Below are 14,545 nucleotides of genomic sequence, written 5' to 3'. Positions count from 1 at the left end.
ATATGCAAGGCCATCTCTCTCTTAAATTGCACGAAACCGTGTCTTTGTTTATGTTGAACTGGACCACGTCTCTGTTAGTATTATACTAAACCCTATAACTGTTTATATTATACTAGGTCATGTCTCAGTTTATATTCCAGCAAGCTTAGTTGTTACTGCACCTGTCTATATGTTTTTATATTAACCTACACCCTACCGCGGTTATTACTGCACTAGGACTTGTGTCAGTTTGCAGGACACTCGTTCATGTTTCAGTTAACCTGACACTGGGACACACTACGTCTCTTTCTTTTATATTTCACCGGATCTTGGAACCATTTTTATTATATCCGACATTGTTTTTTTTTCATAATAAACTGAAGAATGTATATGTTTATATCACATGACTGTCTTAGCCATTACTAGACTAAACACTGCCTCTGTTTAAATCACAACGCTGGAATTTCTGATTTTCATTTAATAAATGATCCTGCTGCTGCTTGACTGTATCAATTTATATCACTCGAAGCAATTCCTCATGTGTAACTGGGCTAGGTTATGCCTCCGTTTATATGATACTCAGGCCTGTTCTAGTTATTACTGCACGAGACAATGGCTTTGTTTCTATCACACGAGACAATCTCATGTTGGCTTTTTATATTACACTAGATCATTTCTTTGTTAGACCAAGGTCACCAACTCCCACACCACTATGCATTCTCTCGCCAAACAATGAGCAGATAGATGACCTTCAGCGAGCCGAATAAGACTGGGGATTTTGCACTGCACAAATCAAATGCCCATTCTTTAAAAAAAATGCTTTGTTCACCGTCAAAGGCTTTTGAGGTGGACTGAGGTCGCGAGAAGTGATGTTTATAATCACACAGCACAGAAAGAGGCCAGTCAATCACCAGGGCTCTGCCAGATCTCTGAAAGAACTATCGAGATACTTCAATTTTCCTGTTCATTTCGAAATTGCTCCACCCCCATCCCTTCCCATTTGGAATTTATTCGTCAATCTGCAGCCAACTTCGTATGAAGCAGAACATTTCAGATTACAATTCACTGCTTGAAAAGGATCTTTGCAGGTTATCAAATGCTTTCTGTTAAATGTGATGGATAAACTTCATGGAGAAAGAATATTTGTCAGGCCATAGTATCATAAGACTTAGGAGCAGAAGTAGGCCATTCGGCCCATCGAGTCTGCTCCGCCAGTCAATGAGATTATGCTGATCTGATAATCATCAACTCCAATGTCCTGCTTTTTCCTCATCACTCTTGATTTATTGACAGGTTAAAGATCTCTCTATCTCAGCTTTGAATATATTTAACGGCCCAGCCTCGGCAGGCCTCTGTGGTAAATAAGTCCACAGATTCACTACCCACTGAGAGAAGAAATTCCTCCTCATCTCTGCCTCAAATGGCGACCCCTTACTCTGAGATTGTGACCTCTGGTCCTGAACTCCCCACAATGGGGAACAACGTCTCAGCACCTACCCTATCAAGCCCCCTCAGGATCTTACATGTTTCAATAAGGTCGCCTCTCATTCTTCTAAACTCCAATGAGTACAGGCCCAACCTACTCAACCTCTCCTCATAAGAAAATCCCTCCATTCCCCGGATCAACCTAGTGAACCTTCTTTGGACTGCCTCGAAAGCCAATATATCTTTCCTCAGATAAGGGGACCAAAACTGTTCATAATATTCCAGGTGTGGTCTAACTAGTGCCTTGTATAATTTAAGCAAGACATCCCTGTTTTTATACTCCTTTCCCTTTGTAATGAAGACAAACATTCCATTTGCCTTCCCTATTACCTGCTGAACTTGAATGCTAGCTTTTTGTGATTTGTGCACGAGGGCCACCAAATCCCTCGGTGCTGCAGTTTTCTGCAGTCTTTCTCCATTTAAATAATATTCAGCTCCTCTATTCTTCATGTCAAAGTGCATAACCTCACATTTTCCCACTTTATATTCCATCTGCCAAGTCTTTGCCCACTCACTTAACCTGTCGCTATCCATTTGCAGACTACTGTGTCATCCTCACCACCGGCCTTCCCATCCATTTCTGTGCCACTCGCAAACTTGGCGATAGTACATTCGCTTCCTCATCCAAACCATTAATATATATTGCAAATAATTGTGACCGCAGCACTGATCCCTGTGGCACTCCACTAGTTACAGTTTGCCATCATCAAAATGCCCCTTTTATTCCAAATCTCTGTCTTCTATTAGTTAGTCAATCCTCTATCCACGCTAACATACTACCCACAACACCATGGGCTCTTAACTTATTAAGTAACCTTATGTGTGGTACCTTATGAAAATCCAAATATATTACACCTGCTGGTTGCCCTTTTTCTATCCTGCTTGTTACCTCCTCAAAGAATTCTAATAAATTTGTCAGGCATGATTTCCCCTTCATGAAGCCTTGCTAACTCTGCTTGATTATATTATGCACCTTTAAATGCTCTGATATTGCATCACTTATGATAGACTTTAACATTTTCCCAATGGTGAATATTAAGCTAACTGGCCTGTGGTTAAATGTTTATTGTCTCCCTCCCTTTTTGAACAAGGGCGTTACATTGACAGTTTTCCAATCCTCTGGGACTTCTCCGGGATCTAAGGATTCTTGGGAGATCTAAGGATTCTTGGAAGACCAGTGTGTCCACTATCTCTGCAGCTATTTCCTTTAATATCCTGGGATGAAACTCATCAGATTCAGGAGGTAGCAGCCTTTCGGCCCACTAGTTTCATTAGCACTTTTGTCTGGTGATAATGATTGTATTTATTTCCTCCCCTCTCCCCGCCATTTTGCCCTTGATAATTTCATATTTTTGGAATGCTGTTAGTGCCTTTTATCGTGAAGACTGATGCAAAGTATTTATTAAACTCCTCTGCCATTTCCTGGCTCCCCATTATTATTTCCAGAGCCTCATTCTCTAAAGGGCCTAGTTTCACTTTGGCCGTTTCCTATTCCAAGTTCCTCTCGAGCCCTGAGGAGATGTACTTAACCCTGGCACCTGGCAGACAACACAGCCTTCGGGACTTACGCTCACGGATGCAGAGAACAGTATCTATCACCCTAATTAAACTGTTTCCTACCACTACATTCATTTTTTTCCCACCACTTTAATGTTTCCCTCTACCACGGTGCCGTGGCCAGTTCCCCCATCCTCCCTGCAGCCCGTGCTCTCGTCCACACAGCCTCGTGACTCTTGAACAATTGCAGGGGCAGAGGTTCCTCGAACGCTACCCTCTGGGTCCACGCAGCTCCCTCACCTGCAGTCACAAACTCCTGCTCCTGATCACAGACCAAATTGGAATTACCTAATCTCATGGGGTGTGACCGACTCCTGGAGTAAAGTGTCCAGTTAGCTGTCCCCCTCCCTGATGTGGCTCAGTTTCTGCAGTTCGGATTCCAGCTCCTCAACTCAGATTCGAAATTCCTGGAGCTCTCGAACACTTAATACAGATGTGCTCTCTTTGAATCAATTTGGTGTCCAGCAGCTCCCATATGCTGCAGCAGCAGCACATCGCCTGCCCTGCGATCAATATTGTATTTTATTTAATTTATTAAACAATTACTCTGGTATCCCTGCTCTTTTCACTTGAAGAATCCCCCACTCTTTACATTCTATCGGAATTAATTTTGTGGGGTGGAATGCTGCTGAGAATGAAAAATGAATGACAGAAAGAAAGGAAGGAAAAAGGAAGGAAGGAATGAGAGGAAGAAGAGAGAAAGAAAGAAAGAGAGAGAAAGAAAGAGAGAAAGAAAGAAAGAGAGAGAAAGAAAGAAAGAAAGAAAGAAAGAAAGAAAGAAAGAAAGAAAGAAAGAAAGAAAGAAAGAAAGAAAGAAAGAAAGAAAGAACGAAAGAAAGAAAGAACGAAAGAAAGAAAGAAAGAAAGAAAGAAAGAAAGAAAGAAAGAAAGAAAGAAAGAAAGAAAGAAAGAAAGAAAGAAAGAAAGAAAGAAAGAAAGAAAGAAAGAAAGAAAGAAAGAAAGAAAGAAACAATTCACAAACAACAATGGGATAAAATAGTTTTCAGTGGTGTTAATTGAGTGATAAATATTGGGATATTGGGAGAATATTCCAGGGGATCATTTGTCTTCCATCTCAGAGGACAGTCGTGGATTCAGTTCAAAGTTTTATCAGGGAAGACATCACCACTGGCAGTGCAGCACTTCTTCAGTACAGGAAACCCTGGGCTGTCAGCACTGGAGATAGGCCTTGCACTTTTGGAGTGCGGGGCTTGAGCCTTGGACTTTCCGATTCGGTTGCGAGAGATAAAGTGGCACACACTGAACCACTCTAATGGAGAGGAAACAACATGAGAAGGAGACAGAAGATGAACCTTAAAGGGAGGATACAAATATTTTATTGCTCTTTCACCAGTTAAATGAAGCAGTGAAGGTGGCGAAAGGGCACTTCAGCATATTCTTCAGCTGCTCTCGGAACTTGGTCTGGGTCACCGCATAGATGAAAACATTGGTGCAGGAGCTGAGAAGCTGGAGCATGTTGGTCGTCTCTTGAAGGATGAATTGCGGGTCATTGAAATCCAAGCCAGTGAAATATGCCTCACCCGTAATCTGCACGTAGAGGAAATGTCCGACATAGGTGACCCACAGGAGGAGAAAGCTGAGAGGGATGGCGAAGAGCAGGACAATGGACCTTTTACGGTTGTCCATTTCTGGATCTCTGTGACTCCCGGCTCCCCGGAGCCTCCTGCGGGCTCTGCTGGCGGCTAAGATGTGCCTTACGGTCAGTGCATTGAGCAGCAGAATGAGGAGGAACCGGAGGAAGGGGGTTAAGATGCGGTCAAGCCAGTAGTAGGCCTGCCAGACGGGCAAAGTGTAATAGGTGGACTTGATGTTGCAAAACCAGGGCACCCCATCCAGAATATACAACGGCTGGTAGCTGAAGTAGAAAGGGACGTTCTTGGCGCAGCTCAGGGCACTGACCAGTCCTATAACCAGCACCGCAGTTTTCTCCGTGCAGTATCTGGTCTTCAGGCTCTGACAACAGATGGCCACGAAACGGTCGATGGTGAAGGCGACCGTCAGCCAGACTGAGCCATCTCGTGTGGCATAGACGAGCACGGTGCTGACAGCGCACCCAGCGGTGGTGGAGAGGACACTCTCACGAAAGTAGATGCCACCGATCCGGTTGAATATGACGGCAGTGATGATCACCAGGAAATATGTCACCGCTAGCGCCACCAGGTAGTCGGTGATGCATTGGGAGAGCCCGCACTGGCCACGGGATAAGATTATGATCGCCACCATGTTGGCTGTGAGAGAGGAAAAGAGAGATATGTTACCGAGCGAACTCCAAACACCAGCTGCTGCCTCATGCAACCCGTTACTAAAACCGTCCTCACCCGTGCCTGTGCCACCTCCTGACTCCAACCATTCCAAAGCCGGAACTTCTTGTTTGGCATCCAATTCTGGATAAGTGCATATTTGATGTAATTAAATATTTGTGAGTCAGATGACATTGCCTTCAGTTCCCACCAAAAACTCTGTTCTCTCACAACTGAGTCCATCCTCCGAGGCTTGAGGCCCTTTACGATTTGGCGACCTGTTTGAGCCAGAGCTGCGCTTCCAAACGTCCTCCTCCCTATGATGATCATCCAGCACCAAGACTCGTTACTTCCACATTTCTAATATCGACCATAATGTCACACATCTCAAAACCTGCCTTAGGTTAGCAGCTGCTAAAGGTTTCCCCATGCCTTTGTAACATCTAGATACCAACAATTGGAATAGTCTCTTGGCGTTCTCCCACTTTGGATCATCAGTGATCTTAAACTCATCTGAAGCACTTGGTGGGAATGTTCCTATTCACAGGAAGTCCCAGTCATCCATCACCCCTGTGTTTGCCCACTTACATTGGCTCCCAGCCTGGCAACACCTTGAATTTAGTACCCTCGTCCTTTCTTTCAAATCCACCCATAGCCTCGCCATTACTTACTCCAGTAACCCCCTGAAATCGTTTTGCTCACAGCCAATATCTATTCTCTTGTGTACCCCAGAAATTAAATGTTACACCGGTGGCGAAGGTACCTTTTGCTGCCGTGGCCTTAATGTCTGGATATCCCTCCCTCAAATCCTTCGCCTTTCTTTCCTTCTACCAGACTATTCTTAAATCCGACTCCTTCGATGAAGCTTTTGGTTATCGGTCCTTATTTCTCCTTATGTAGTTGATATCAAATTTTGTTTGTTAAATCTGCTGCGAAGCATCCTCACCACACGGTCTGCAGTGGTTGAAGTAAAAAGCTCAACTCTAACTTCTCAAGTAGAAACGAGCGATGGGCAATAAATTGTGAACTTGCCAACGACAGTAATAAATAAATATTATATTCTACTGTATAATAATAAATGAAAAATACTACCTCCTTCCAGAGGTGGCACTGCTGATTCCTGCAATTAGTGAGTGTACATTTTATAATCACAATACATCTAATGTAATTATTGCACTGTAAAGAAACAGTGTAAATCATTGTAATAAAATAAATGCACGACATTTATTTTTAATGCTCTGTGATACGCCATTGTTCCATACAATGTTAAAAACGCTATAATGCATTTTATTACATTGGAATGAAATCTAATGTTTAACAATGTAACATAATACTGTACATACAATTTCATACATTATACTTCATAATTCAGCAACCCAACAGCCGCTGTTTCTATAAACTTGCACCATAGAACATTGAATAATATCTTGTACTGCTACATAATGCAAGTGGAATTAATAAACTATAAGTCACCGTAATGCAGTACAATATCATATATTGCCCCTCTATATAGGAACACAGTTAACGTTCCTTCAACTCAAACAACGCTGAATATTAAAAAAAAAAGCCCCTTCCCGAAATCTAAGGCACAAATGTTCTGGCGATTTAAAAAGAAAGTAAATAATTTATTTGGAGTCTATAACTTACCCGGGACACCAATAACAGCAAGAACAGGATTGTAAATAGCATAGACAGGTCCATTCGCTGGGCCGTGCATCTCCTTTCAGAAACTAAGGGAATTCTGCAAGCTGTAAACCTTAGCTCTGCAACGCTTTCAACTTAAACTGGCTGAAACTCTCCAAAGTGACAATTAGGTTAGAACATGCACCTTAGTTACAGTTCGGTGAACAAACAGAAGAACTCACGGTTTCATGCCTTCCACTTGTAACATCGGCTAGGTGGATGGTTCCATATCTTTTTGGGCGAGCTGCTGGTTGCCAATTCTGCGGCACAACTACCACTCCTTCCCGCCAAACCATTTCTTGGAGTCTCCATTAAGCAGTCAATAATTGTCGATATGGTACTGAGATCCGATCTCTAAGCTAAAACCGTTTCTTCCCATCTCTATCATGTTCCCAAATAGTTCGTGTTTTTAAGAGTCGGGTTAGATCATGTGTTTGATTGATTGGCAAGTATTTTAGCACTTAATCATTTAGTGCAATCAGATCATTAAATTGACTTTTAGCTGAACAATGTTAGAGCGACTGCCCTTGACATCAAGGCAGCATTTTCCCGAGTGTGGCATCAAGGAGCCCTAGCAAAACTGCAATCAGTAGGCATCAGGGGGAAAACTCTCCGCTGGTTGGAGTCATACCTAGCACAAAGGAAGGTGGTTGTGGTTGTTGCAGGGCAGTCGTCTCAGCTCCAGGACTGTACTGCAGGTGTTCCTCAGGGTAGTGTCCTAGGCCCAACCATCTTCAGCTGCTTCGTAAATGACCTTCCTTCCATCATAAGGTAAGAAATGGGGATATTCGCCGATGATTGCACAATATTTAGCACCATTCGCGACTCCTCAGATACTGAAGCAGTCCATGTCCAAATGCAATAAGGCCTGGACAATAACCAGGCTTGGGCTGATAAGTGGCAAATAACAGGCAATGACCATCTCCAACAAGAGAGAATCCAACCATCGTCCCCTTGACGTTCAATAGCATCACCATCACTGAATCCCCCACTGTCAACATCCTGGGGGCTACTATTGATCAAAAACTGAGCGGAACTAGCCATATAAATACTGTGGCTACAAGAGCAGGTCAGAGGCTAGGAATCCTGCGACGAGTAACTCAACTCCGGACTCCCCAAAGCCTGTACACCATCTAAAAGGCACACGTCAGGAGTGTGATGGAATACTCCCGACTTGCCTGGATGAGTGCAGCTCCCACAACACTCAAGAAGGATAGGTGGGATGCAGATTTCAGGTTAATATCAGATCATTCATGATCTTATTAAATGGCGCAGCAGTCTCGAGGAACTGAATGGCCTACTCTTGCTCCTTTTCGTATGCTCGTATGTTCGTAAGGTCCAGTGCAGTCATAATTGAGACAAGGTCATCAGGTCAAGGGCAGTGATCACTGAAACACGGTACAGTGGCCATATCATATTTCAAAGCTGCTCTGCCATTCAGTAATATCGAGGCTGATTTCAAACCTCAACGTCACATTCCCGCACTTTCCCCATATCCCGATTCTTTTAGCATCAAATATCTATCGAATATTGCCTTGCATACACACATAAATCGCTCTCTGAGTTACAGAATGCCACAGATTCACAACAATGGTTCTACTAAAGATCATTTTTCCTTCTCCGTTCTAATGGATGACTCTTTATTCTGAAGCTGTGACCCCGAGTCAAGTGGCACGTGGAAGTAAATGCAGAAAAGTATGAACTGGTTCATTTTAGTACTAAAAGCGAAAAGAAGCAATAAGTAATCAAGGTTTCAATTGCAACGGGGATGCAGGAGTAGAGGAGCCGTTGGGTCTATGTGCATAAATAATTGCATAGCGCAGGGCAGATTGAGAAAATGGTTACTAAATATATAGCTTGCCGGGCTTTATAAATAGGGTATAAAGGATACAAACAAGGAAATTATGATAAATCTGTGCAAAAGGCTTAGCCTCAGCTGGAGTATTATGTGTCGTTTTGGCCATCGCACTTTCAGATGGAAGTGAAGACTTGAGAGCGGGTGCAGAAAAGACTCATGGCAATGATTCCAATGAAAATGAATTTCTGTTACGTGGATGGTTGCTCTCTATGGAGAGGAGAAGATTAAGTGGAGATTTCATAGATTTGTTAGGGGTGTGCAAAATGATGCGGGAAATGGACAATATATATAGGGAAGGATTGAGAATGAAAGGGCTCCGATACAAGGCAGTTGGCAAAAGATGTAACGGCGACATGATGGAAATATTTTTCCATGGACTGAGTAATTCACACCTGGAATGCACAGCCTGAGTGTGTGGGGGCAGCACATCCAATCGTGGCTTTCAATAGGGAATTAAATAATAACCTGAAGAGCAAAACATTGCAGAGCTCGAGAGAAAAGACGGATAGTGGGACTGGGAGAGTTGCACTTGAAATGGGCTAGCACGGACACTACGGGGTGAATGGCCTCTATCTGAGATATAATCATGCGGCGATTCAGTGATTTAATAATTCTATATATTTTCTACTTGAGAAACAAAAAAATCCTTAAATAGGAAGGAGGTGAGAAAATGGAAGAACTGAAGGAATGCCTATAACAGGATAAATGGACAGGAAACATGAAATTTACTCTTTCATGGCATGTGGGCGTTGCTAGCAGGGCCAGCATTTGTTGCCTATGCCTAATTGCCATTGAATTGAGCTGTTTCTTGGGCCATTTGAGAGGGAATTTAAGAGTCAACCATATTGCTGTGGCTCTGTCCTGCCCCTGATTCAATGGTGGAATCGACCAATCATGGTGCTGTGACTGATGGAAAGTGTTGGGGGACCGTCGATCCAGGGGCAAACTTCCATCATCTTTGTGGAACGTGCATTCAACAATGTTTGTTGGTCGTAACCGCGACATAAGTGCGGATGTATATTTAGATAGAACGGCCCTATTTTAAGAGGGAGTGCTGTGGAGGTGCGCATGTTCTCACCCAGTGCAGCGCGGCCCGTGAACCCATAGGGTCATTTCCCACCTGCGGTAATTGTGGGAGATGCTGACCTCCATGGAAAGATCATTGGTGGAGTGAATCCACACCCAAACTTCCTTCAACTGTAAGCTGACCAGTCTCTTGGTGCAAGAGGCTGCGGGTTCTCTTGAGCGGAGGGAATCTCTCACCCGATTGTAGCCCGAATGCTGGAAATCACAGGAGATGGTGAAGGTTTATCAACTCAAACGAGGAAACACGGATTGAACAACAAAAGGCTAAGAAACGAATTTGCTGATACCTGAGGGAAAAGGCGGCAATAAATTCACCCTAAATTATAAATCGGCACATTATGAATTTTTCCAGGAAAAGGGAAATGAGAATGTGGAATAATTTCATGAACTTTGAAGACTAATTGGACAGAAGATGATATTAAGATTTATAAGGAGCGAGAAGGAAATGCAGACTTAATGCGATTAATCACTTTATTCTGTACTGTAAAATTTTAAGAGTCGCTGAAAATATATTCATTAACAATATTTGTACTCCAAATTTTCAAGCACATTGTATTTCCATGTGTCTGCAATCCCACCATGTTCAGGTTTTTGTCCAGCTGTCTCCGTGCTCAGTATCACTGTGTGTCTGTAATCCCACAACGTTCAGGTTTTTGTACGGCTCTCTCCGTGTTCTGTATCACTGTGCTGTGCGCCGACTCAGTGCACAGTAATACACAGCGGAGTCGCTCAGTTGTAGTTTGGAGATATCTAACCGGCTGATTTTCTCGGCAGGATCGATGGAAGCAGAAATTCTCCCCCCGGCAGCGTTTTCTTTATTCTCCTCTCCTGAAGTGTGTCTCTGAAGCAGATATTCCGGGGCCTGTCCTGGGCACTGACGGTGCCAGTGTACTGTGTACCGACAGATACCTGAATATTCACAGCTTAAAGTAACGGAGTCACCGGCAGGATAGGTTTGTAGAGGCGAACTCCGGGACATCAGAAAACTGGAATCTGGATGGTGAAAAATGGACATTATGTGTTTGTTTAGCTACTGCTTACATGGGGAATTTGTCAATCGCGCGAACAGCTTTGTGTTTTTTTTATATTGATTTTAAGCCTGTTCGAACGCTGCTCATTGTTACTGAAATATGATCAACTGGGGAATGAGCTGATATTTTCTCTTCCATAGCGAATTCCTCCGATCAGGACGTCACTATCTGAATAGGTTTTGGGAACAGATTCAGTCGTAACTTTCAAACGGGTAATGGATCTGTCCTGAAACTGAAAAACTACAGGACTATGGGGAATATGCATGAGTGGTGGGAACAATTGGATTACACTTTTAAAGGGACAGCACCTACACGATGGGCCGGATGTCATCCTTCCGCGCTGCATGGTTCTATTCTGTATATTAGATTTGTTTTTATTTTCCCGGTGAGAGACAAACCCGAGGGAACTTTTTATTAACACAGTCAGTTTCAAAAACTATTTCTCCGACAGAAACCCAGATACGTTGCATCACTGCGCACAGCAAGATCCAACAGAAAGCGATTACGATTCGTCAGCGCCAATCGGGTCAAACAGAGAGTGAATATCGATGGTGAAATGTCAACTATTAGTTTCAGTTTAAAACTTCTCATGTGTTACCATCTACCTTTGGGTCTATTAGTTTATTTTCTTTGATCAATCTATGTTTCCCCATTTCTCTTTAATTTGAAATATTTAAAGTTAGTTTTATATTATTTCTGCATTTACTTTGCTCTGTATGTGTGTTTTGCAATCGTGGGAACTTGTCCCAATCTCTCAGTTGTCGGTTGGGTTCAGTCTGTTCAGTTTCCGCAGTGGTTTTACTGTTACTGACTGGGAACTGCCTCTTCTGGCTCTCTGACAATTTCAATTCTTTCCGCCCATTAACTGATTCTCTCCGCGTTCTCTGGGCAGAGTTTTCTCTAATTTCTTTGTACTCAATCTGCAGGAGAGAGACCGGCCATTCGGCCCAACTGACTGATGTAGTGGGTATACTCCAGACCAGTCTCTCCCATCCGAAATCTAATTGACCATTTCCATCCAGCTCCCTGTGTCGACCTGTTCCGTTCTCCCTCCCGTATTTTCAGCCTTCCCATAAATACATCAATAATGTCTGCTCCAACCACCGAATGTGGCATCAAGTTCCACATTCTGACACGTCTTAGCGCACATTTTTCTTCTTTATGTCTTTGTTCTGTTAGTGGCCATCTGATAATAATGTCGTACTGATCTGGAGTCATCCACAAATATACAGCTGCACCTCATGCACTCCAATAAACCCGTTCATAATTTAAAACAGTTCGCTGAATTCTCCTCTTGGTTCTTTGTTTTCCAAAGAAAAGTAAACCAGCCTGTTCAATCTTCCCATGGAGATGTGCATTTTTGCTGATTTACTTTCTCAGCAATTTAAGGAAGCAATGCAAAGAATCTTACAAGTAGAAGCAACTTTCTAACCTGCTCGGACATTCAATAATATCGTGGCTAATCTTTTACTTCAGCATTGCATTCCCATATTCCTAGATTCTTTTAATAACCAAAGATCTTTGGAACACTACCTTGAATACACTCATCCACTGAGTATCCACAGCTCTCTGAGCTATAGAATGCAACAGGTTCACAACAATAGCCTGTGGAAACACCCAGCAGTATCTGCCCTGTCAGCCCGTTGAGAATATGATATGTTCCAATGAGATCACCTCACATTCCTGTTTCGTAACTACTGTTACGAAAGTATAATGAGTTTTATAATATTTTTGGTTTATTGTGCAGTATGTTAATGGGTATAAGTATAGCTCGTTCTGTCCGTGTGATTTCATTGCATTTGGAGTCAAGTACACTGCATGTTTGAAATGATCAAATGAAGCTATGTGTGGATACATGCTTGAAATGTTAATACGTAAAAGTGGATGCTGGCTTAGCATGTAAGGTGTGAAGGGATTTTGGGTTTCAAAGGGATGTTAGCCTGTTTACAATCAGCCAAAAAAACAAGGCTAAGGAGTTAGTTTTAATTTGTTCCTAAGAGTGCTGACAATATTGGCAACATGAAAGTTTTTATATTATGAGGAAGGTGGAGTTTTAAAGACATATGGGACAGTAGAATTTACATATTAAAGAGAGGGAGAAGCATACATACAGGAGAATGAAAGCTTTTGTGAGGAGAGGGCCATGTAAGATCTAACAGGAGTCTGTGAAACACCCTTCATGAAGCCTCCAAACATTTTTGCATATGTCTGCTATGTAAAGTTCGTGAAATTGGGGAAGCCATTTGGAATTCCACTGTCAAGGGGATATTATGTTAACTTGTTGGTTCTGTTTTAAATCGAAAATATATTTAGACTGTTGCCTTAAAGGGGTGTTTAACTGGGAGTCAAGTTAATTCAAAACTTTAGGAATTGTTATAGTAGTAAGTAATTTGTCGTCTTATGTATGTGTTTGAAATATTTTATTTTGTTAATAAATATTCGAATTTAATTTCTTCAAAGTCTCTAAAAGTCTTCTTGGATTCATTACTCTAGAATCAGTGCATACATCTTCCCGTAGTAAATATAGATTGCAAAACCATTGTGACAGAGCGGCGAAGTTTCCCTTGTGGATTTGACCCGCCTGGCACACATCACCTGCCACGTGATAACATTACTGGGGGCTCTTTGCGGGGTATTGGAAATTCCTTGATTAGTTTGGAGTTGGTCAATCTTAAGGCTACAAGTACCAGAAGAACATTGAATCCAGGAGTTGGTGTGAGGGATTTTAAAGAGGCGAGAGTGTAAAAATGGCTGTATCCATGGCACACATCATCTGCCACGTCATAACACGAGGGAATGCAGGCTGTCACTACTTCATCTCTTCTCATAGGATAAATTATTTAATTCAGGACGCTGCCTGAAGAACATTTGATCACTTCCTTCAACGAATGTAGATCTTTTCTCAATTATGAATCTAAAACTTTACACAGCGCCCAGACTGGAGTCCAGTACAATCCTTCCCATACACAATACTTCTCCAAATTGGATGTTAATACCGAGGAGTATTGATTCATCAGGTGAGCTGGTGGTTCATGCAGACGCGGTAACCAGCAGGAAGTTTCCTTCCTATGAGTGAGCTGATGCTAAGACACGTCTTGCGGGCTGGAGTTAATGTTGAGGACTCCCAGGGCAACTCCCCGCTGACTGTATATCACCGTGCTGCCACTTCTTGGTCTTTTCTGCCAGTGGCCCAGGACATACACAGGGATAGTGATGGTGCTGTATAAGATATTGTCTTTAAGTTATGATTCCGTGACCTTGACTCTGCCAGATTGTTGCTTGACAAACATGTGGAATAGCTTTCCCAGTTTTAGCACATACCTCCAGATGTTAGTAAGGAGGACACTGCAGAATGGACAGGCCTGGGTTTGCCATTGTCATTTCCGAAGCCTAGGTCGATTGCAAGTGGTATGCTGACTGTTGTGGTCCATGTTTCATCCTTTTCTTTAGATTTAGTAGCCACTTGATTCAATTAAGTGTCTTGCTCGGCCATCATTTCACAAAGCACTTAAGATTGAACCACAATGCTTTGGGCGTGAAGTCATTTGTAGGTTAGACCAGGTAAGAAGGGCAGATTTCTTCTATTAAGGACAGTAGGGTGCTAG

General features: G+C 42.7%; 4 protein-coding genes across 4 annotated transcripts in view; 2 read left to right on the top strand and 2 right to left on the bottom strand.

Moving 5' to 3' along the window:
* Window positions 1-14,545, bottom strand: part of LOC144698126 (uncharacterized) — a 476,455-nt gene that overhangs the window by 260,366 nt on the left and 201,544 nt on the right. The window lies entirely within an intron of this gene.
* Window positions 1-14,545, top strand: part of LOC144698113 (uncharacterized) — a 436,823-nt gene that overhangs the window by 258,511 nt on the left and 163,767 nt on the right. The window lies entirely within an intron of this gene.
* The window catches only part of LOC144698110 (uncharacterized), a 436,767-nt gene that overhangs the window by 328,495 nt on the left and 93,727 nt on the right, over window positions 1-14,545 (top strand). The window lies entirely within an intron of this gene.
* Window positions 4,369-5,265, bottom strand: LOC144697695 (G-protein coupled receptor 15-like). Its single transcript, XM_078569708.1, has one exon. The coding sequence runs from the start codon at window positions 5,263-5,265 to the stop codon at window positions 4,369-4,371; it is 897 nt and encodes a 298-aa protein (XP_078425834.1).

The sequence above is a fragment of the Cetorhinus maximus genome, chromosome 23 (genome assembly GCF_964194155.1).
Source record: "Cetorhinus maximus chromosome 23, sCetMax3.hap1.1, whole genome shotgun sequence".
NCBI classification, from domain to species: Eukaryota; Metazoa; Chordata; class Chondrichthyes; order Lamniformes; family Cetorhinidae; genus Cetorhinus; species Cetorhinus maximus.
This window is presented reverse-complemented; position numbering and strand designations above follow the sequence as displayed.

What these genes read in the sequence shown, in the direction of transcription:
- LOC144697695 (XM_078569708.1), bottom strand. Translation starts at nt 5,265, where the DNA reads ATGGTGGCGATCATAATCTTATCCCGTGGCCAGTGCGGGCTCTCCCAA.